This window comes from Wyeomyia smithii, chromosome 2, assembly GCF_029784165.1.
Source record: "Wyeomyia smithii strain HCP4-BCI-WySm-NY-G18 chromosome 2, ASM2978416v1, whole genome shotgun sequence".
NCBI classification, from domain to species: domain Eukaryota; kingdom Metazoa; phylum Arthropoda; class Insecta; order Diptera; family Culicidae; genus Wyeomyia; species Wyeomyia smithii.
This window is the reverse complement of record NC_073695.1, coordinates 91,554,127-91,579,536: the sequence shown is the minus strand read 5'-3', so window position 1 is coordinate 91,579,536 and position 25,410 is coordinate 91,554,127. Positions and strand designations below refer to the sequence as shown.

General features: G+C 38.1%; 1 protein-coding gene across 1 annotated transcript in view; it reads right to left on the bottom strand.

The window, feature by feature from the left end:
* The window catches only part of LOC129724502 (cadherin-23), a 46,723-nt gene that overhangs the window by 1,044 nt on the left and 20,269 nt on the right, over positions 1–25,410 (bottom strand). The window contains exons 2-6 of the mRNA XM_055679456.1: positions 8,168–8,311; positions 5,927–7,919; positions 4,499–5,865; positions 1,658–1,899; positions 1–1,427 (exon numbers count right to left, since the gene is read on the bottom strand). Of these exons, the coding sequence (XP_055535431.1) occupies positions 1–1,427; positions 1,658–1,899; positions 4,499–5,865; positions 5,927–7,919; positions 8,168–8,311 (5,173 nt within the window). The remainder of the gene's footprint in view (positions 1,428–1,657; positions 1,900–4,498; positions 5,866–5,926; positions 7,920–8,167; positions 8,312–25,410) is intronic.

Genomic DNA, 25,410 nt, shown 5'->3' with positions numbered 1-25,410 from the left:
CTTCTTGCTAAGCAACATGCGGTAATGGTAGAAGCAAATGCTGCAAATCCTATCAGTCCAGCCAGTATCACCAGCCAGGTCCCAGAGGATGCTATAAGCGATGCTGTTTGAGGTTTACGGGAAACTGAACAGGAATCGATTTTGTGCACCGAATATTTCAGATAAGTTTCCAGCAGAGCATCTTTAATATCCTGGCTGTCCATTATTTTGAGCATTTCCTGTGGTGATAGTGCAGACCCGGAACGAGATAGTTGAAAGCAGGAACTTGTAGAGCTGAAATCAAGACTGTGATCGGGTTTAGCGAAAACCTGAGCATCGAACACGGACAGTTCGAGGCTTGACGCTGTTAGCTTAGACTGCATCTCAGAGGCAAAGCTTTCCAGCACGCTATTGATTTCGGATGGCGGTTTTGAGAAAACAAATCGCAACAAGGATTTATCTCGTATGACAAAAATTTTCAGATTGGTTTCCACTTGACGATCTGCGCTGTGTGAGTTACTAGCCCTAACGGTGACTTGGAAGAATCCATCGACGTAGTCCGACATGCTGTGGGAAGTACGAATTTCGCAGGTGGAATTATTCAAACTAAACACTTCTCGCGGGTCTTCAGTTCGGTTGTCCCGTCGGAAAAATTGTGGAACAAACGTTATATTTTGAAGACTGTAGAAGATTGGAGCTGCTCCCGGATCTTCGTCATGCGCTTTGCAGGAAACGATTGGAGTATCGATTGGCACGTTGTGTCGTATACCTACAGTTTGCTTTTCTTTCTCAAACTCAGGCAAGTGATCATCGATATCCGCTATACGAATGATGATCCTCTGTTCGGAACGATCGTACTTGTTGTATGTAGAGGCGGTCGATAAAGGATTATTCTTGTACTTGAAACATTTGATCGTAAGGCTCACAGATTCTAGTGTTTCACGATCCAGAGGCTTCGTAGTTGTTATAATAGCAGCGTTACTCTCGGTTCGAGAAATTTTAAAAAGTTCCAACTCGTTGCCTTCTATAAATTCATAATCTATCGCACCATTTTCGTCAATGTCCTCATCCAACGCTGATAAATTACCTACAATTGCTCCAGCTGGCTGTTCTTCTAGTACCATCATTTCTATTGGCTGTGCATCCACATCTCGCTTAAACTGTGGTTTGTGGTCATCAATGTCAAGCACATTGATTCGCAAGACAATTGTTGAAGCTTGTGGAGGTTCTCCCATATCACTGACTTCAATAATAATATTATACATAGATTTCACTTCACGATCGAGTGATTTGGTGGTAGTTATAAGTCCAGTCTTTGAGTCAATCCTAAACGACTTTGCATCCTCGATATCCGATTGAATCCGATATCGTAGCGTCCCACTCGGACTTGCGGGGCTGTCAGGATCACTGGCAATAACCTGAAATACTGGTGCGCCTATTGTTGCATTCTGTGGAAAGAAGAAAACAAAACTCATCAATTACATGTCAAAACAGTTATTTGTTCCCCCTTCTCCTAAAAATCCCCCTGCTTCTAACAGTGGTCATCAATCAAATTTCTGTGCCATTCTTCTGCTCGGTTGCGTTGTTTAATCTTTGACACATTCGAGCACCATATGAGAGTGCACTTTATCATCGTTACACGCGTTTCATAGAAATTTGTTAAAATCGATTGACTTACCTCGGTCACGTTCGCTATCTGTCCAACCTTGGGTGCGATGAAGAACGGGATTCCGTCGTTGGCGCTAATGTCACCTATGTACAGTGTAAATGTCACGTCACTGTATAACGAGCGCTGCTTCGGTAGCTGACTGCCGTTGTCCTGTGCGCGAACAATCAACTCGTACGGATCCGAACGTCCTTTTCCAGTTAGTAAAACTTTTGTTTTAATTTCGCCCGTTTTCGGGTTGATGTGAAGAAGACCTAGTGAGGATTAAAATACAATGTAGTTTTGTTTACGATTGGTATGCAAGGTTCTATTTGCAATGTTACTTTCCACTATCATTCCATTATCGCATACATGACAAATAATTTTAGGATTTAGGCTTCACGGCCTGCATTTTGGAGGAAGTTGAAAAGTTGAACTAATTTGTTTTTTTTGTGAAATTTTAAAAATTCAACCTGGCAGTACCACCTAAGCTTAGGTTATGTTACTTCATTAGTATCATTCCCACGTGCCAAACACATTTTGACATCAGCTCTCTCTGATAGTAAGGATTTTCTATTCTTCGCGTTATGTTATCTAAGTCAATATTTCATTGTAATCAAACTGAAACTGTTGGCTACCTGACCAAGAACGAACAAGCAATTAGTAGAAGTTCAAAAATGTTGAAATCGAATCAGTTCCTAATAATTCCATAGCTCAATCAATTATTTTTATTCACAAACCATTGCACCTTTTTTCTTCAATTTGAATGATAACACAGTGCAACAAAAATTGACTTTTTTCTGCCTTGGTTTCAATATATAATTTTTTGTGTATTTGAATGCAAAACCAAATTTCCCCGAGATTGAACATATTTCAACTTAAGGGGCAACAATGGCGCCATTTTGAATTTTTGAGAAATTGGAAATTTTCGTTGTTTTTAAGACGCCATCTTGTTTCAAGACCAAATATTTAAATTCTAAGAGTTTGTCCACATATCAGCATCCTCTTACCCATCTTTAAAAAAAAAACAGATCTTTAATCCGACAAAAACTAAGCTCAAAACGGTAATTCTACGAAACCGGTTTTGGCATGGTTTTAGAATATTTCACAAAGCAAAATAATATCGAGTATGTCTGAGCATTAATGGTAATGCGCTAATATCTAGAGGTGATAGTCAAATTATATCTTATATTGAGTAAAAAAGTTTCAGAAATCCATTGGTTGGTGTCTGATCCACGTAAAATGTCAGCTACATATCAATTTTGCCCCAATTCCCCTACAATACTAAAATAGGTTCTTCTCGACGTTAGATTAACTTATTTGAAATCTGTTCAATGTAATATCAAGAGTGTGAACGATACTCAGAGATACAATAACTTCACATAATCCTCCCCCTTTTGCGGGGAGGGGGTTGCATTTTTGGCCAGGGCCAGTCAAAACATAGAAATCTCGCTTCAGCTGTGAGGCAGAATCATCGCGTCTTCGATAAAGTTAAATGCGACCCACTCCCCACAAAAAGAAGAGGATCATGTAAAGACAAATTGTTATTGTATCTGTAAGTATCGCTTACATTCTTGATGTAACGTTAAACAGATTTCAAAAAAGGTAATTAAACGTCGAGATAAACCTATTTTAGTATTGTAGGGAAGTTGGGGCAAAATCGACATGTTTATGACATTTTACGTAGATCAGACACCAACCAATCAATTTCTGAGACTTTTTTACTCAATATAAGATATAATTTGACTACCACTTTTAGATATTAGCGCATTACCACTAATACGCAGACATACTCGATATTATTTTGCTATGTGAAATATACTAAAACCATGCCAAAACCGGCTTCGTAGAATCACAGTTTTTAGCTCAGTTTTTGTTCGATTTAAGATCTGTTTTTTTAGAGATGGGTGAGAAGATGATAATATGTGGACAAACTTTTAGAATTTCGATATTTGGTCTTAAAACAAACAAATTTCCGATTTCTAAAAAATTTAAAATGGAGTCATTGTTGCCCCTAAGTTGAAATATGTTTAAACTCGGGTGAATTTATTTTCACATCAAACTTCATAAAAAAATCATACATAGAAGCCAAGACAAAAAATTGTTGCTCTGTGTAATCACATGGTGGCTTATTTCAAATTGCCCTGAAAATGTCAAGAAGTGGACAGGACTCATCTATGTTGAATACGGACAAATTTGTTTGTTTGATAGGTATAGTGTTTTCAGTGAAGTTGTAGATGATTATTTTGTTCTTTTAAAAATACCCGTTTTCGAACTTTACCTAACATTTTTATTTTTAACTGGGTCATTTTTCAACCGATTCTTTATGTTTTGACTGTTTTGGTAAAGTGAAAATTAGGGCTTCAGATATATTAATATATTTTATGCATTTGTCATGATTAGTTCTAAAATGAATACAATGTTTTATGTTTTCACCTATTTTTTTTTTCAATTTTTTTCTTATTTTTTGTGCTTTCATTGTTCAAGATTTATAAAAAGGTTCAAAGAAATTCTTTATTTGGGAAAACGAAACTACTACTACAACTAGGCCGAAGACATCGTTCCAATCAAACAAACCGCACTGGCTCTAAAATACTTGTAATCATCAATATATTTATTATTAGATATTCAAAAACGAGTCGTTATTCTAGAAAAACTAATTGAGGGATGACTAAGTTTAAAAAATATTGCCTGAGGTCCAAAAAATAGTATTAAGGGGTGTTTGTAGGATGCTGAGGAAGGAAGTTACACTCAAAAAGACCTACAACCAATACTATGTCACATCAGAAGTTCTTATTCACTGCAGCACCGTGTTATTAGTACAGAAAATTGTTATCTTTTTGGTTTGAAAATCATGCAGCTTTTCTTACTCACCATTGGCTTCTCCTTCGTTGAGGAATTCATAGCGCACCTCTCCGCCTGGACCTTCGTCCGGATCGTGAGCCGTTATGACAATCACGAACGTGTCGGCTAGTACATTCTCCGGAATGACGGCCGTGTACGATTTCTGGCCGAAAATTGGCGCATTGTCATTGACATCCAACACATCAACAATAACCTCCGCGTAGCCTCGTTTGGCATCACTGGCCTTTCCCGGCATATCTTCCGCGATGACCGATAGCTTCAGAACCGATTGTTTTTCTCGATCTAAGCTTTGTCCTTTCGCTATACCGATTGTACCGGTCTTGTTGTCGATTGTGAACAAGTTTGCATGTGAACCTGCTAGGCTGTACCACACTTTGTTGAAGCCCGACACTTTGTCCTGCTCACTTAAAACAGCGTCACTGTCGGCCGCTTTAACCGTGACTATCTGGTGCGGGAATCGATCGGATTCCATGGCGGTCACCCGGTAGACTTCTTTTTCGAACATAGGCGCATTGTCGTTAACGTTCTCCAAAGTGACATTGACGTAAGCCAAAGATTGTCGCTTACGGTTGCTCGTCATGGCTCGTACCACAAAACCGATGTTTGTTTTATTGGCTGTTTCGTAGTCTAGACGTTTATTTAGAATGACATCTCCAGTTTTTTCGTTTAGACTGAAGCATCCATCGACGTCAGGCATTACTAGTTCGAAATCCATAATTGGAATGTCGGCTACTGGATCTTCCGCTTCTATTTTCATTACAACACTTCCTATTGGTAGCTCTTCCTTGATTCTAACTTCAATTTTCGGTCGTACAGTATTCCATCCTTTGTTTTTGAAAATTGGGTTCGTATCCTTAAAGGATTGCACAAACATTGTAACCTCAGCACGGTCTTGTTGCATGTCGACGTTGTATTCGGCATTGACGTCGACCGCGCGAACTGTTAGAGTGATCACAGCAGCGTAGTTGTAGTCCAGGGTATTGTTCACATAGATAACCCCCTCATCTTCGCTGATGCGAAAAGCTGTTGTGTAGTCATATGGCGAAGTTGACAGCAGCGGGATTCCGGCTTTTGTTTTGGCAGTTATAGGTTCAACGATTGAATATAATATCTTAGCATTCAAATCAGTATCACTGGCAGTTACTCTGATCACCTCAGAATCAATGCTGGTGCGTTCGGAAACGTATGCCGTATACGATTGCTGGGAAAACTTTGGCGGTTTATCGTTGACGTCTTGAATTTTGACATACACCGTCGTGGTTGCCGTTTCCGGAATCGGAAATCCAGCATCGATGGCGTTCACTACAATGGTGTAACTTTCCGGATTGCTGTCTCGATCCAAACGGGTGTCCCGTGCAACAGTAATCTGGCCGGTGCTATAATAAAAAAAAACAATTGTATAAATAATTGAGCAGTAAGAGACCACATAATACTTACTGATCATTCATTTTAAAATTATCACTCGCTCCAACGATTTTGTACATTAGCAAATCATCGATTCCGTCCGGATCCGTAGCGCTCACGTTAGCTACGACGTACTCAGCAGGAGCATTCTCCGGAATGCTTACCCGGTAGCTTGGAGGCCCGGGAATATCATTCATGCCGTTGGAAAACAATCCTTTAAAGATTGGCCTCTGGTTACCGGAAATTCCAACACGCACCAAAACTCTAGTATCATTTTTGAGCGGAGGAACTCCATGATCGGTGGCTGCCAATATCAGTTCATATTGTCCACGTTCAGTGTCCATCGAGTTTACCGGACGAGTAATTTTGATTTCACCACTAACCGGATCCACTGAGAAAACGTGACCGGAAATACTATTCTCGGATTCGATTGAGTAGGTTACCTTGCCACCACCTTGTTGTGGACCATCTTGATCGGTGGCATGGACGAAAAATTGAGGTTCAAATTCGGTTGCTCCCTCACGGATCGTTCTGGTGTATTCAAGTGACTCGAAAGCGGGATAATTATCGTTGACATCCATGATGTCAATCAACAGATTCGCATTAGTTTCTCGACCTCCTCCATCTATAGCCACTAGTGCTAAACTGTAGCTTTTCTGTGATTCGTAATCTAGATTATGATTTACGTATACACCGCCTTTTGTGGGATCAGTATAAAACGAGTCTGCACCGAATCCTTTCATCATGTAGATTAATCTGCCAAACATTCCGGTGTCATGATCAATTGCTGTGATGTTTGCAATTTTGAATCCTTTTGGAGAGTTTTCTTTAACTTGCAGTTTATAGTTCGAGCGTGGAAAGATGGGTGAGTTGTCGTTTGCGTCCTGCAGATGTAATGTAACCTGAGTTTTAGATTTTTCCAATCCATTGACGGAAGCAACAATGTCGAAAACGAACTTTCTAAGATTGACGTCCTGCACGTCATAGTCTAACTTGGAGGTGTCTTTTACTTTGACCACGACCGGTGTGCGGCCTTCGCCTTGTCTCGGAGATACTGAAAAAACTCCTTCTGAGTTGTGAATATTTCTCAATGACAGCGTATATCTGCTGTTGGCACCGAGATCCAAATCGGTGACTACTATGGCCAGATCTGGTAGAGGGGCCTCATTTTCTAGGTTTTCCGGTATTGAAACTTCGAATGACGGTTTATTGAACTCTGGGTTGTGGTCATCGACGTCTGTTAGAACGATAGTTATTTGGGAGCTGGTCGAGTCTCCTGGCACTTCATTATTAATAAGTTCCGTAGCACGAACGGAGAAAGTGTACGCGCCTCCATTGCGAATAATTTTTAGATCTTCTCGATCGAGAGCCCGATCTGTGGTTATTAATTCGGCAACGCCACCTCGTGGATTGCCAATGAATTTAAGAGCAAAGTGCTTCATCGGATCGTTTTCCAATGAAAGTACTATTGGTCGAGGACTTCCGGTGTCACCATCTGTTGCATTGATGACAAGGACGGTCGTTTCTTCGGGAGTGTTTTCCGGTATTGATGCTGAGTACGGTGCATTAATGAATACCGGGGGCTGATCCTGTACGTCGATTATTGTGATGGCAACGGTTGCATTTGATTTGAGTGGATTACCGATTGCCCCATCTTTGGCTTGAATAGTTAGAATATAGGACGGTCTCGTTTCGAAATCTAATGTTTTCTTAAGAATAATTTGTGCACCAAATTTGCCCTGTGCAATTTTTTCAGTTCTAACTTCGAATACCTCACAGATGTCGTCGTTCTCCTTCGAAGGATCGAGATAGCAGGATAGTTTTACATCTGCATTCATGCCTTCGTCCAGATCTGTAACGATGATATCGGGACTGATTTTAACGATGCTTCCCGGTTTGGTAGACTCGCTTATCGACGCACTGTACGGCCGTCCAATGAACGTGGGGGTATTGTCGTTGTAGTCACGGATAGGAATTTCACGCCTCAGTGAAACGGTGTTTGGTTCCGTTCCAAGGGTGCCTTCGTCTGATGAGAAACAAAAAGTGATTCACGGCAAGAAACAGAGAAAAATGCAAGTTAACGATTGTGAAAGTGCTTTAGTAACAACATGTCGAATAGCAACGACTGGGCCGGCATCGAGCTGGTGTGATGTAAGGCGTTTTGCTACGCCAATCACTAGCATCATAGTAATAACTCTACCAACAGCGGTTAGACTAGCTCGATGACGCTGCCCGTTCGAAGCAAACAACCAGCGAGGAAGCTAATTTGAATACCTGTTAGACTGATGATCACTTCTACCGTGTCCTGTACCTCACGATCCAATGACTGTCGTAATCGCACCACACCGGTGTGTCGATCCACGCTGAAAACTGGTCCAGATATGCTGTATCGCAACTTGCTTCCCTCGGGGTCAACGCCTGCAAAACGGAAGGTAGACGATGTGTAGGTATAAGTTACTTTCCGGTATTTATGTAGTAAAAAAAAAAAATAAAACGCGCTGCGACCTAACGGATTCGACTGAAAGACGGAATTAACAAAACACAAGCACTGTGTTTGGGACCGCTATCAGGTGGGACTATCGTGAATATAGCACAGACGCGCGCTGGTCTTTTACCAATTACGTGGCCTCGTGCGGCTTTTGGGTATATGGGTCGCGAACGGTAAAAAGAAACCAACACATTCAGTGTTGATAGCACGCGAAAATGTGTACAGGTAGCGCTTAGAATGCTAAATACTATTTTTGCCATTTCTTTCGTAGGTTAGCTTTGGGTGATATTTGGAATAATTCTCAAAGATAAAGATTGTAGACCAATTGTATGAATATGACCGGCGATACAATTGTATTATAATTCAACTTCAGGGGTTATATATGTTAAATTTGTGAGAGTCAACAAATTGGTTAAGTGGTGAATGGTTCATACATTGTCGTTTGCTTCCCAAGGGGTAAAATTGAAAATATATACATATTTTCCGTTATCTTTGAATCATTTATCTTTATTTCTTAAAATTATTGAAAAAATGAGAATTCGATTTTTTTCACAGGTGTCGGAAAAATGCTTGAAACTGCTTAAAAACTGAAAATTGGCATACAATCTGAAAAATAAACAACAAATTGGTTCATACTTTAGAAGTGTATGTGTTCTGAATACAAATACGCACATCTGGTATTTCTCATATATTACAATTCTATAGGTGAGCATACCAGATATAAGATTTAAGTTCCCAGGGTAATTGTGATGATGCAGACACCAAACACAGAGAACCCTTAAGAGATAAGAGGATGTAGAATTATAAGCATTATTCGAAGAAGATGATTCACAATAGTAAAAAATAGTAAAGCAACTAAGTGTTATTCAACACTTATTCAGGTAGAAAAACAGACAACCTACGAAAAGAGAGGCGGGAAGGAGAGGCTCCAAAATACCTGTAAAATTCTATTCGCACGATGCAAAAAAACTCGTTTATGTATCGTGTCTAAACCCGTGCGTCGCCGCGGCTGATGATTTCGAGTCGTCATGCTGCTGAGACAATGCGAAATTATAGCCGATGAGTTGATTTTTGAATATTCGATACAGTATTTGACCTTAAGAGTATTGAATGGAAACGAAAAAACTAAGAATTTGTATTCTTTTTTCAGAATGAAGTTATGTTTACATATTTGTCATAAATTGTTATTTTTTAAGATTTGGAACACTGTGACCATAGTTTAAATCTTTTGTGAGTGAGCAGGGTTTCAGACTCGAGATTAATTTTCTAAAAGAGCGTAAGCTTGTTGGCATACGTTTTACTCGAAGCATTGTAGCTTAAAAACCTTTTTGTTGTGCAGAAAACCTTTCCAAGAATGAATTATAGGGAAAAAGTATGTCTCTACAAAAAAATATACATCGAGAAAACAATTTTTGGTAAAAAGTCCAGGACGGAGAAATGAACGATGATTTTTATCGAAGGTTAAGTTTGAAAAAATAATTCCAGTATTTTTGAAAATACTGTTCTGTTGATTTTGAATGATTTGGATTGACAAAACAAAAGTTTAAAATAATTAACTTCCTACATGCGTTTGTTTTCGAATTTAAGTTTAAAAAGTTATAAAATGAAAACTAAAATAGTAATACATGGTGCTCCTACAGACTGTTATTATAAAAAAAATGCACCAAAGAATCTGAAATCTGAAATCTGAAATTTCAAAATAATCGTACGGTACATTTTTGAGTAATGCCCTTTCGAAGGTCGTAAAGTACAAAAAAGTGAAAATAAACAATTGCTGAATATTTTTTATCTTTTAAAATTTTCCACAACTTTGCTATGTGGTATATTGAAAATTAGAAAAAAATATTTTTTTTTATCTAACTCGATTTTCGAAAATTTTTAAATTCCAGGTTTATAAAAAATACAAAATTGTAAAATAATTTACTTCTGGAATTGCATTTTTTCAATGTTAAAATAAAGGCTAAAATCGTTTCATATACGTTCGAATGATAGTAGCAGAGGCGTAGCGTGGCCGGGTGACACCCGGGGTGGAAAATCTGGGTATCACCCCGCTTCTCCTGGGTGTCACCCCTACCAGGTTGAAGCAACATCATCTTGTTATCGAAAATTGTGAGAGTTAGCACGCTTATTTTCAATTGCACTAAATCTCCCTTTTTTTAAAAAAAATGGTCGAAACTATTCTCTTAGGAGCAAATTTATATAATTTACGAGGGTTTCACCTCGACCTCCAGCTAATTGATAATTTATTTCACGGAGGACACCTTTTTGAAGGTGACGCGTATGAAAATTTTTCTCATGGGTGTCACCCTCTAGGGGACCGCCCCCCCCCCCTCACGAAACGCCAGTAGATAGTAGAAACAGGTCATTCGATTTCAAAGGACTTATGCATGGGTTTATTCTCAGGCTCCTCCACACAAAAAAATCTCTTCAAACTCTAAAACACTTATCTCAAACTTTTGGGAATTTCATCCACCCATAGCACGTTATACAGGGAATTCATTAAGTTCGAATACACTTTGAAAATGTTTTAATAAAACGAAAATACAAGATATTCATTCCTGAATCAATTTTTATTGAAGTAGTGTTTATTGAAAACCTTTACGACATATTAGCTGAGAGCACAAACCCTTTTGTGCTGTAAGACGACGGCTTTAGGCGTTTCAAAAAAATCGCACGTGGCTCATCGGCACCTGTCCTACAGGGTGACAAAAAAGTCCGGTCACACAGGAAAATATAATATTTCAAAGAATAAGAAGAAAATCTGAATCTGGCTTTCATAGCTTTATTCAGTAACTCATAAAGATACTTCACAGACGATATCTCGAAATAACACCACCCTTCTCTGATCGAACCAGCTTCAGACGTCTCGGAAAGTCGTCGCAAGCGGCGTGCACGTGCTCCATCGGCACCTCGTCCCAGATTTTCGTGATAACTCGGTTGAATTGCTCCAAATTGGTTATTTTATGGTCGTTCAGCTTCGACATCATGTATCCCCACACGAAATAATCCAGTGGATTCAGATCCGGAGACGACGGAGGCCATTCATTCTTCGAAATGAAATCGGTCAAGTTTTCCTCACACCACGCCTGAACAACCTTTGCGGTGTGGGATGGGGCGCCATCTTGCTGGAAGCAGTAGTTCAAATCAAACGATAGTTCAGCTTGAGGCAGAACATTTTTATTCAAAACCGTGTCCAGGTAGTACGCTGCGTTGATTTTGACCCCTTTATCGATAAAAATAAGAGGCAGTTTACCTCTCTTGCGAATGGCTCCCCAAACCATCACTGACGTCATATTTTGGAACCGGGAAACGTTCAGCTTGTCCGCAGGAGCTTGCTGGAGGCTCACACTCCAAACTCGATGATTTTGGCGATTGACTGTTTGCTCCAAAACGAACAGCTTCTCGTACGAAAAAATAATCTCGTCATCTGCGCGCCAACCGAGCAACTCCCGCGACCGTTGGTACCTCTTGTTCTTTGTAGCTTTGGTGACCCCATGAACCATCTGTTTTTTGTACGGTGTGAGTTTTAAATTCTTGCGCAGAAGCAGACGGGTTGATTCTCGGTTCATTTTAAGGTTCCTGGCCAGCTTTCGTGCAGATTGGGCGGGATTCCGGCGAATCTGGTCTCGTATAATCTTTTTCAGCCTTGGAGTTCTCACAGACCTTGGTCGTCCAGATCGTGCCTTGTCCTCGGTGTCTCCGGTCTCTAGGTACCGATTTATGGTCCGGTACACGAATTTCCGGTTGATTCCGAGCGGTTTTAGGTGTTTGAATATGTGTCCAGGTTTGTACTTTTTCACATATTCAGCGATAACAGCTGCTCTTAACTCTGCCATGGCTCACCACTCAATGTAAACAAACTGCACAGAAACGAAACTCTGCCACTTTGGGCAGCAAAGTTAACCCTTCCATTTGACATATAGATGGCACCATAGAGATGCAACGTGTAGGCTACAGGCGACCCCAAAAAAGTGTGACCGGACTTTTTTGTCACCGTGTACATTTTGGAAATAAGCTTTTTCAATTGGTCCATAGGGATCACTTCATGTACAGCATGTACGACTATACATAAAAGTCCAGATGATTGAGGTCCGGGGAGCCGGCCAACATCGGCACCCACAGCTGATCGTTTTGGACATTGTACGGCTGTCGCAAGACAAAGAGTTTCTCATCAGAAAACACGAACTCCTGACCTTCGTGCCGCAAACAACTTTACTACGACGTCCCGGTACTCTTTTCTTATTCTCGCTTATTTTCCGTCGATCTAGTTCCGCCACTGATGTTGTGCCAATCACCGACGCCCGGGGCGACTCCTCCCAGGACCCTAACTTACGACCCGTTGAATAACGGACCGGCGCCAACGGTTTTACTTCCTCATGCGATGGGAGGCGTGATCCCAGAGATTTTTCACCTCAGAAAATCTCCCGGTGTCGGCTAGGATTGAATCTATACCAGTTAGGTTGGTTGTGAGTGGATCACGCCACCTCACAACCATCGACACCTATGTCGGAGGTGGGATTTGAATCCAGGTGTCGAGCGTGGTTGGCGGAGACGATACCAACCACGCTAGGCCCCCGCCCCATCGCGGTACTCTTTTATCGTGGGTGGAAAACAAACAACAATAACAGCAAGTCGACACCATGCGCGTCGGTTAGCCTATATATGAGGTTAAAACTGGCACCAATACCAATTCACAGAATACGCATGATACGCACCTACACAACGATGAAAGGTTGTGTTCGATTTTATTGGACACCCTGTACTGCCGCTCATGGCAAGTCCGTCCCAATTGCATTTTTGTCAATTTTGAGTTTATTTATGGAATCAATTCCTTTTTATGTCTACTTTCGATAGAACAAATATTTTTGAATACTTCGTTCTGAGGAACTATGAAAAAAATAGCAAGTCGGTTTGTCCCATAGCTAAAGTGATCGCAAGTCGGTCCCATTGCAAAAATCTTCGCAATTTAACCCCACAGCCAATAATGATTATGAAAAATGTGATATTTACCACAACTTATGGTCTTCAGGTTAAGAATTGGATGTACCAAGTGATATTCGATAGGAGGTTTGATTGAGTTTTACACGTTCTACAACGTGTGGCTCTGCTGATAGTACAATGTTTTCTTCAAGACAAAGTTTCCGCCAGTAGCTTTTTTTTTTTTTTTTTTTTTAAGGGGGGATTTGTTAGTAGCTTAAGTATTTATGATAAATATTAGTAAATAATGAGTATGTGTGTCCAATCACAAATGGTGACTTCTCAACACTGTTAGAAATTTGTAATTTTAATTGTTAGGATTTGTTTGCTTTCGCAATTAGGACTTATCATTCGTAGGGATTTAAACCTACTTGTCAGAAAAGGGGAAGTAAACTTACAACTAACTTAATTGCTAACTTATTGGCTATAAAGAGAGCTTATCGTAGCAATTGAGGATTGCAACGGTTTTTGTCGAAAATTGTTAATAATTTTATTTGACATAGCTTCTAATGGTTCAACACCAGTAAGTCTATGTAATTCGAGTGTACCAAACCAAGGAGGACGCTTCAAAATCATTTTCAGAATTTTATTCTGAATCCTTTGGAGCGTTTTCTTCCTTGTTGAACAGCAACTTGACCAGATCGGTACAGCATAAAGCATTGCTGGTCTAAAAATTTGTTTGTAAATCAAAAGTTTGTTCTTTAAACAAAGTTTAGAATTCCTGTTAATGAGAGGATATAAACATCTCGTATATTTGATGCACTTGGCTTGTATACTCTCAATGTGCTCTTTGAAAATAAGTTTTTTATCATAAATTAGTCCCAAGTACTTAACCTTGTCGGACCAACTTAAAATAACCCCATTCATCTTGACAACGTGATTATTGTTTGGCTTGAGGAAAGAAGCCCTAGGCTTATGCGGAAAAATTATTATTTGAGTTTTAGAAGCATTAGGAGAGATTTTCCACTTTTGCAAGTAGGAAGAAAAAATATCTAAACTTTTCTGCAATCGACTGCATATGACACGAAGACTTTTTCCTTTTACGGAAATGCTTGTGTCATCGCAGAACAATGACTTTGTGCATCCTGGAGGCAAATCAGGAAGATCTGAAGTGAATATGTTGTACAGGACTGGACCCAAGACTGAACCTTGAGGCACACCTGCTCTGACAGGAAATCTATCAGATTTTGAATTCTGATAGACAACCTGCAGAGTTCGATCAGTAAGATAATTTTTTAAAATTTTGATTAGGAAAATTGGAAAATTAAAAGTTTGCAATTTCGCAATCAAACCTTTATGCCAAACACTGTCGAATGCTTTTTCTATGTCTAAAAGAGCAGCTCCAGTGGAATAACCTTCAGATTTGTTAGCTCGTATCATATTAGTAACTCTGAGCAATTGATGAGTTGTGGAATGCCCATGGCGAAATCCAAACTGTTCATTTGCAAAAATTGAATTTTCGTTGATGTGTGACATCATTCTGTTAAGAATAACTCTCTCAAACAGTTTACTTATTGAAGAAAGCAAACTGATTGGTCGATAACTTGAAACTTCAGCTGGGTTCTTATCCGGTTTTAAAATGGGAGTAATTTTTGCATTTTTCCATAATTTTCACTAAAAATTCCATTGTGCTCTCAGGGAGATGTTTGATTAGTATATTAAAGATTCCATCGTCACCAGGTGCTTTCATATTTTTGAAATTTTTAATAATTGATTTAATCTCATTCAAGTTAGTTTCAATTATTTCTGCAGGTAAAAAATTCTAGGAAGAAATTAAATCAAATTGACGTGTGACTTCATTTTCAATTGGACTCACAAAATTCAAATTTGAGTTATGAACACTCTCAAACTGCTGAGCAAGTCTTTGAGCCTTTTGTTCATTGGATACAAGAAAACGTTCACCATCTTTTAAAACTGGAATAGGCTTTGAAGGTTTCTTAAGAATCTTCGACAGCTTCCAAAATGGTTTTGAATATGGTTTCAATTTTTCAACTTTAGTCTCAAAATTTTGATTTCTCAGAAGAGTAAATCTATGTTTAATCTCTTTCTGTAAATCTTTATAAATAGTTTTAAAAACAGGGTCACGAGAACGTTGATATTGACGTCTGCGGACATTTTTCAAACGAATTAGAAGTTGAAGATTTTCGTCAATTATTGGTGAATCAAATTTCACTTGAGCCTTTGGAACAGAATAATTCCTGGCATCAACAATTGCACATTTTAATGCTTCCAAAGCGGAATCAATATTCACTTCGTTTTGCAAATCAAGCTTATTATTGAAATTTCTCTCAATATAATTTTTGTATCTTTCCCAATTAGCTTTGTTATAATTAAAAACAGAGCTCATAGGGTTTAAAACTGATTCATGTGATAAAGAAAAAGTTATTGGAAGATGGTCAGAATCAAAGTCAGCATGTGTAATCAAATCACTACATACATGACTTTGATCTGTCAGCACCAAATCAATTGTTGAAGGGTTTCTTACAGAAGAAAAGCATGTAGGACTATTCGGAGACAAAATAGAATAGTATCCTGGAGAACAATCATCGAATAAAATTTTGCCATTGGAATTACTTTGAGAATTATTCCATGAACGATGTTTAGCGTTAAAATCGCCGATTATGAAAAAATTCGAACGATTTCTGGTGAGTTTTTTCCGCCAGTAGCTTCTTTCAGCTGTTGGTTGTTGACAATGAACGCTTCAGGTGTGTCACTGTATTGTTAGTTGAAGCATTCTTGAGTAAATACTACTTTTCGTATTTTATCCGTATTTTATGTAAAGACGTGGGCCAGAATTGTAACATTATTGTCATGAATTTTGTTTTGAAGAATTTGTTAGTTATATCAAATACTTCGGTACGCTACTTAGCTGATTTTTAACGGAGCAAACATTTTCCTAAGCTATATTTGTTTTTTTCATATTTGCTTCCACTGCTACGTCGAAGCTGTCCGCCGTCACGAACGTGTGACCGCTCTCAGGAAAATTTAGAATAAGTTACCTACACTGATTTCGAATTTATCAGTAGTATCAAATGTAAAAACAAAATCTAATTTTATTCTGAGCGGCGCAGTTGCTACATTATGTTATGCTTCTCACAAAAAACTTGTTTAATAAGGCACGAGAGAAGGTCATTTATGAATTGACCAGCGGTGGATTCATTCCAAACGCAAGCTATAGCAACGCCATTGATTTGCAGTAGTTTGTTTTTCATCACCGGTCGTAGCCGGCTATGGGACTGACTTGCTAACATTCTGGCTACGTACCGTAAAAGTAATCGCATGTGAGTCCCAGCTTATGATTTTCAACAAATTTTAGTCAAATTTCGGTGTTTATACAAGTTTTATGATGTAAAAGTGTTAGATTGTCATTGCAGTACTAAATTCTGTTGATGGTCTTGATTGAAAAAGCATTTTAGTGCCAAATTTCACCCAAAGCGTTACGATTTTCAATTGTTGTTTTCTCGTCAGCACCAAAACGCAAATGGGACGGACTTGCTATGAGCGGCAGTGTACTTGTCAATAACCTGTGTCAGGCGATGATAGGGTCGATAAAGAAGATAATAGAATAGTAAGTCTCGGGGAATACAAGTACACTAAAGTCGCTTTTTACGCGGGGGATTCGTGCCGCGTAAAAAAACTGCGTAAATTTCGGAATCCGCGTGAAACAAAAATTCATTGATTCCAGAATCCGCGTAAAAAAACCGCGTAAATTGCGGAAAAAAAACCTGTTTTGATTATGCAATCCGAGTGAAGAAAGAACCGAAATCCGCGCAAAAAAAAACACCGCGTGAATTCCGAAATCCGCGTAAAAAAACGCGTAATTTCCGGAATCCGCGTAAAAAAACCGCGTAAATTCCGGAAACCGCGTAAAAACCGTGTAAATTCCGGAATTCGCGTCAAAAAAGTCTTAAAAAAACCCGCGTAAAAAAATACCGCGTAAAAAGCGACCTTAGTGTACTCTAACACGTAGTAGGTAACTTCTTAATGAGTGACTCTGCAAAAAGAAAAAAAAAACAGAAAGGTACGAACGGCAAGAAACCTTCATACAATGCCACAAAAGGTAAAAAATTACTGGTCGCAGTGGGGTCCATACAAAAAAAAAGGTGTCAATCAAAGATTTTTTCAATTGAATTGATGAGTTCAAATACAGAGAAAGCAGGAAAGAATAAATTTCATTGTTTACGGAAGCCTAAAATGAACATTTTATTCTCGGGATTCAGCATTTTATGTAATTTTTGCTTGTGACAATTGAATTAAATTTACGGGTCTGCAATATTTTAGAACGCCGCTTTCGTCAACAATAAAAACTAGCGGTCGCTGCCGAGGTCAACAATAAAAACTAGCGGTCGCTGCCGAGGTAGTGTTCAATGTCAGTTTTTTCCGCTTTTTTTCATCTTAATCATACTTTTTTTATGCGTTTGCTTATGAAAATAAGTGATATTTCTCGTACATACCATGGCAAGTGTGTAGGATACACGGTATTTGCTGATATTGCTTTTATGTGCGTTATGCTAGCAGTTCTGTAACGTCTCGGAAAATGGTTTATAGCCGTGAAGGGTCATTTCTGTTTCGCTCGAGCTGTGAATCATTGCATCTCGGTGCTTCGATTTTGCCGATAACGTTCGTGGTTGTGGTAGATGTATGAACTTAAGAATAATCTGTTTATATGACTTCATGCGGTGAATGGTTGTAGAAAGGAGCGTCACGCCGGTGCAAGTGCTGCAATGCTGTGATAACTTATTTCAATGCATGTTAATCCGCAGTAAGGAGCACAACAACAACTATTGATACGTCATGAATATGTCTCATATAAGTTCATCACATTTTTTGGGAGCTACGTATATCGGACATTTTCCATATGTTTTTCGAATCTATTTTTATTACTTTTTTACATTTTCGACAATATTATACGTGAATATTTCAGCTATGCAAGGCAGTTAAGTTCTTTACATGCCCCAATACTTCTTATTGTATTTTATAATTCATTTTTATATATCTCACATTATATGTACATAAACGTATCTATATTGTTACATTGATCAAAGTGATTGATCCTGATCAAAAACCTACCCACTAACAAAAGCTCCCTTCCGTGGCCTTTGCAGGGATGCAGAGGCTTACTTGGTCGCTAACAAAGCAAAGACTACATTCTAACATTCCTTTCTTATGGTAGGTTTCGTACGGCTCTGGCACAACTCAAAATTCATCGTTCCAAGAGACACGGGATTGAAAAATTAGTATTTAAAATTACCTTCATCACATCCACGAAAACTGCAGGTTAAAATTTCTTTTTCAACATCTTTGGTGCATGTTTTTGATTTGTATTCCTTATAACTCAGATTTTTTTGTGAATTTTGAAATAAGTCTTTGTGAAAAAAACTTAACTATATTTGGCATGTTTGACATCAAAACTTCAAAAAAAATTAGTAGTGACGGTATTGAACAAAACTGATGGTATCCCCATCTGATTGCAAGGACGTGGCCGGCGCCGTTATTGGTCTAAATCGGGTCGATGAATAATGTATAGTGAGAAGGAATTATCACTCCCAATCCTTTTTTTCAGTTGATTCATTGTGCATCTGGAGTGGCTCTGACCCATCACGAAGTAGCAACCATTGATAGGTCAGAACTAAGCTAAACTAAGCTATACCGCTGAAGAATAAAATAGTTTTTTCATAAAAATGATCTTCATTACTTGGCCGAAGAATTTTCAACCTTAAAAGTCTTTAAATGACGTGAATTATTATGTGTTGAGTTTTTTTAACATTCAAAAAATTATTCAATTACAATGTAAAAATGTAAAAACAAATTTGAAAACAGATCAAAAACTTTTATTCATCCTAGAATATAACATTTATTGTAAAAACCTATGAACTAAGTGACAACATTTTTTTCGGCTTTGTATATTTCCGAGAACGCAACTTTTATACATCCTCTCTACCAATTGGTTCAACCTCCTGCTCTAGCATCATAGAGGACAACCAAATTAACATACATTCATCGGTTGCCATTGACCTTTACTTAAAAAAAAAACCTTGCTGTGAGTTTGAATTTTCCTCACTGGTCGAGCCCATTTACCAATTATCTAACAATCGCTAATTAATTCCACATGCATAAACCACTGAGGTAGGCAACTAAGCGTCATAAAAGCGTGGCATGAGAGCATGTACCCGTGTTGTACATGCTGTCGTCATATGAAAGTGTGAATGAAGAGGTTATCTGCAACCGGCGAAACACATCGAGGCAAACTGCTGGCATTCGACGAACAATAATTATGATCTCGAGACTAATATACGTCTACCGGTTTGTCTACTTACTACATCTTCTCCAGATAGATATATTCGAAGCACGAGATGAAAAATTGCACTTTCATTTCCACTGCCAGATGTACGAGCCCTTTGCAGTATTTATGTGCTCCAGTGAACTAGTTTCTCACGACAATCGCCTCGATCCGTTTGTACTTGAAATTTATGCGAGCGCCTTTCGATGACGGACTATTATTGTACAGTAAGTACCTATTGGAACCCGTAAACCGATCGACAGGCCTGTGGCCATGAAACTGTAAAATCATAGTGTGATATAGTTATGTAATTAGCTCATGAATAATTCACTTGGTGCCGGTGAGCAACTACTAGTGCACGAAATAGAGAAAAACTTATCACGGTGATTCCCAAAAATCTTTGGTAATAGCTAACATGGATATGGATACTGGCATGCGTTTAAAATTCATCATTCATATGTTGCTTTTCAACTATTGTTACTTTATGTAAAAAAACTACTTCACGTCACTACGCGCAATAAAAGTTCTTGCATTGAACTGAGCGACCCTATTGTAAAGCATTATGCTAAAAGATCAGTTGATCACGATATGCTTTAGCTACAATGTTAGCGTTTCAGCGGTAAGGTTTCACAGATTGCAGAGACAACATGAATTGATATCTGCTTCACATGCTATAGCATGATTAAGTGAAGTGCAAATAAAGGTAGGTAATTCAGAATTTTAAGAACTTCTTGACTGGCTCCAGGAAAATTTCGATTACCATTTTTTTTACTGCCACCCAGCGCTTAAAAACTCAACTCAACTAGGTAGTAAAAATCAATTAGGTAGATTAATGTCTGAAATTCTATCTTTGAGAAAAAATATTAAGCTTGAAAACACTGGCTTTGATATTTCTAAGAAAAATGTAAATGATTGGAAACGTCATGCAATGAGTTTAGACACATATGCGTTAAGCATAAAAACTGCAATGATGCTGGATTCAGTTAACCGATTTAGTGTACCATCGAAGCAACTTTTCTTCGAAAATGGAAATTCTCGCAGCATCAAATCTGTTTTCTTTTCGTAGAGATAATTTGCACAACCACCCAAGTTACTTTCGATTTCGTTTTTTCGTTCTCGCAAGGCTCGGAAGTTTCACGCTGAGCGGAGTTTGCATATCGACCTTCTATAATCAATTTAATTATTCCAACAAGACTCCACTCTGCTCTCGAAATTGTACTATAACTGAAGAACAATTATCGTCACTTATATCAACCCGCACTACTGGCACATTAACAAGCAACGATGAATAGCGGGTGAAACGAATGTGAAGGTGAATGTAAATTGTGATTCGTAAGCATATTTATACCGGGAGCCGGAAAAAAATGTACTCCGCATGGTACAAGAAGATACATAATAATCAATTGATTTGAACTTGATTCGAGCGTTGATCCACATCCAAGCACAATTCGATTCTGGAGGGTTCAACAATGATTAACTTAAATACGTTTTAATTGATTAATCAAGTTGATAATATTAAAAAAAACATTATAGACTTCAAAAAATGTGTCATCTCAATTGATGTATGGGAAGTTGAAAAGTATGTTTAAACCCAGAATAAACAACACAACAATCACAAACGACTGTAGCAGTACATGTTCTGCCAGGTCGCTGCCCCATAGGTATAAGCAAAAATAGCTATTCCTACTAACAGCTCAAATCGCTAGCCGCTGAAAATCATCACAAGTCATTGTATGCGAAAGTTGTCCCATTTCGCATGAATCGTTCGCTGCCTCAGCAAGTGCAGCAGCCCAGTAGCATACGTTCTCTTCCGTACATTTGCCACGTGTTAGCGACTTTACGGTAGCGTATTTGAAAGATATCCACCATCGTCGGAAAGATGTGACTTCGTAGTCGGGAGTTTTTTTCTTGACCACTGAACGATTTCACGTCAAAACGGAAAGCGATTTATATTTACATTTCTCGAAGCTTTAGTATTGTGGCACGTTTCACATAATAATGAAGATATTTCTACTTTGGTCTCACCGTTGTGCCATTGTAGTATCTCGTCAAAGTAATTCGACAAATTTAACATAAGGTAAATCAACTTCTGGCGGACCCTTTTCTTATAGTGGACCACTCATCAGATTAACTCAATTTTTCTTAACCCTTTATAAGGCACTGGCAACTATATTGCAACCAACGGAAAAAAATATTTTTTGCTGCACCAAGAATATTGCTTATAAATTTTGCACAAGGACTTCTAAAGCTCCTGCCACACGAAGCGCGAAAACTATGACATAGTTCCTTATGACACCTATGGCTCAAAAGTATGTGCTATAGCTATAACGGTATAGCGCGGGATTGTACTGTCAAAAACTATAACACAGAGACTCTGAACTGATGAGTCATAACCGGATAGTTCATAGCCTATTATTCCGTGATGAAAAAATGCTTTATACAATCAAACATGACTTAGAAACTATTGCAGGGGTGTATGAGCGTCCGTGTGGCGGCACCTTAACCCAAAAGACCCGGGACGGAACTTGTTTTTTGAAAATGCTCGTTCTCAGCACTGGAACAGCCGATTTGGGAAAACTTGGAATTTTATTCAAGGGGAATAGTTGCTCTAAGTTTTGGTTAAGGTGCCACCCCTCTGGACTCCCGTTTTTGTGAGACGCATATATGTCTGTGTTTTTTGCCTTTCTCCAAGAAAGGTATAGCAATCACTGGAAAAACCAAAGGTATAAAAGTGGTCCCAATGGCCGAATGTCATATACCACTCGACCCCTTTCGACGAACTGAGCATTTTCTGTATGTATGTATGTATGTGTGTATGTGTATGTGTGTATGTGCAACTTTTTCTTCTCACTCACTTTTCTCAGAGATGGCTGGACCGATTTTCATAAAATTAATTGCAAATGAAAGGTCTAGTTACGCCATAGGTTGCTATTGAATTTCATTGTAATCGGATTTTTAGTTTAGAGGTTATGTATCAAAATGTAAAAATCACGAAACATCAATATCTCAGAAACCACAAACCGATTTCAATAAAACTGGTTGCAAATGATCGGGCTGTCTCCAAAACCCTTAACTTTTAAATTTCGTTATGATTGAACGTATGGTTCAAAAGTTATGTAAAGAAAAGTTATCCTGAGGTTGTTTAAACTCACTCATTTTTCTCAGAGATGGCTGAACCGATTTTCACAAAATTAGTGTCAAATGAAAGGTCTTGTTGCCCCATAGGTTGCTATTAAATTTCATTGTAATCGGATTGTAACTTTGTCCGTTGTTCATAAAAATGTGAAATCACATAATGAAAGTAAACCTATTGACCTTCTCTTAACGATCACTGGCTAATTAAAAGGTAGAAAAGTGATCCAAATGGCCGAATGTCATACACTACTCGACTCAGCTCGACGATTCGAGCATTTTCTGCATGTATGCATGTATAGGTGTATATATGTGTGTGAGTATGGGTGTGTACGTGTTTATGTGCACCTTTTTTTTCGCACTCACTTCTCTTAGAGATGGTCTGACCGATTCTTTCTATCTTGGTGTCAAATGAAGGGTCTATTTGCCACTTAGGTTGCTATTGAATTTCATTGTAATCAAACATTTAGTTTTGGCGCTGCGTCAGAATGTGAAAATCGCTCTTATATTTTAGAAGCTATGTAGTTGAATTCAAATTAATGGGCTTTTAAACCCTTAAACAATGAATTTAATAATGTTTAAACATGTGGTTTGTAAGTTATAGACAGAAACGCAACCTGCAGACTGTTTAAAACTACAGCTACGATCAAAATATGTGGCCTCAACATCATTTAAATTTGATATTGTACTATTTCAATGTTTGCGGCCTTGCTCGGGATTGAAGTTGAAATTAAAAGCCATTTCTATCATTTAACTTTTTGCCTTTCTCCTAGAAAGGTATAGCAATCACTGCAAAAACTAAAGGTATAAAAGTGCTCAAAAGGGCCGATTGTCGTATATCACTCGATTCAGTTCGACGAGCTGAGCATTTTCTGTGTGTGTTTGTGTATGTTTGTGTGAGTGTAACGCTCTCTCAATCTCACTCGATTTTTTTAGAGATGGCTGGATCGATTTCAATGAAATTAATTGCAAATGAAAGGTCTAGTTGCCCCATAAGACCCTATGAATTTTATTGTAATCTGATTTCTAGTTTAGAGATTATGTATCAAAATGTAAAAATCACGAAACATCAATATCTCAGTAACTACACAACCGATTTGAACAAAATTGGTTTCAAATGAACGGGCTACCTAAAAAACCCTTAACTTTTGAATTTGATGAAGATTGAGCATGTGGTTCAGAAGTTATGGAAAGAAACGTGTTCTGGAGACTATTTAATCTCACTCATGTTTCTCAGAGATGGCTGGACCGATTTTCATAAAATCAGTGTCATATGGAAAGTCTTGTTGTCCATAAGACCCTATTGATTTGTTTTGCAAACGGTTTATTACTTTGCCTGTTATTTTTAAAAATGTGAATTCCAGCTATGAAAAGAAACATTCCGAAGACTACTTGGACTCGCTCACTTTTCTCAGAAATGGTCGACCCGATTTCCACAAAATCATTGTAAAATGAAAGGTCTAGCTGCTTTATAACACCCTATTGAATTTTACTGTAATCGGACTGTAACTTCGTCTGTAATGTATCGAAATGTGAAAATCACGTAACTTCATTATCTTAGAAACTACACAACCGATTTCAACAATATTGATATCAGATGAACTGGCTAGTTAAGGGTTAACTGATGAATTATGATTGAACACGTGGTTTCAAAGTTTGGCTGCCCTATACGTTCCCTTTTCATTTGATTGTAATCAAACTTAAGCAACCGTTATATATTAAATTGTTAAAACAACGAAAGTCTATTATCTCAAGTATTACACGACTAATTTGAACATAACTAGTGTCATACAAACGAGTCATCTCTCAAATACACAAATAACAAACTTCATAACAATTTAATATGTGGTTCAAAAGTTTTAGAAAGAAAAGAAATTCAAAGACTATTTAAAACTATACCTGCTTTGATCAATATATGTGGTCTCAACATAATTTGAATGTGGTATCGTACTATTTGAACGTTCCCGCTATCGCTCGTTATTAAATTGTTCGAAATTAAGAGTCATTTCTTTTATTTCGCTATGTCTTGAGCACTAACATTACGTCAAATTTCATATTTTATACTTTAATCACAACATCAATATTTTAGAACCCAAAGAGTGAATATACCTTTATTGGATTCAAGCAATCATGTAAACCTATTTTTACAAATAATAAGTTTGAATGAGAAAGGCTGAGTCTGACCGCTAGGTGGATTAATTTAGGGTTTTTTTAATTTTTCAAACAGATTGAGCAAACACTGGGAATTTTCATACGTATCAATTGCTCCATGTATCAAATCATGTCAGGTAGATGAAATATGGTATGTAAGAGTGAATTTTGGTGTTTCTAAATTATTTCAGTACTAAATCACAAAACTACGTAATTTTATAAAAAATCAAATAACAAAACCGTTCTTCGAAATTTAAGCTCTACATTTTTGAGGTGAGGTCTCCTGAATCCATACGCGATGAAATATTTATTTTAGCATGCAAACATTTTGAGAAAAACGAGTATAAATTCACATATTTTCATGAAAACCTGATTTTTTCAGTCTCCCACGGTAGTTTTCAACTTAGCTCTCCAAATTTCAAGCACTATATTTCTAGAGTAACGTCTTCTGAATCCAAAGATGCTGAAAGATTCGGAGAAAAACGAGTT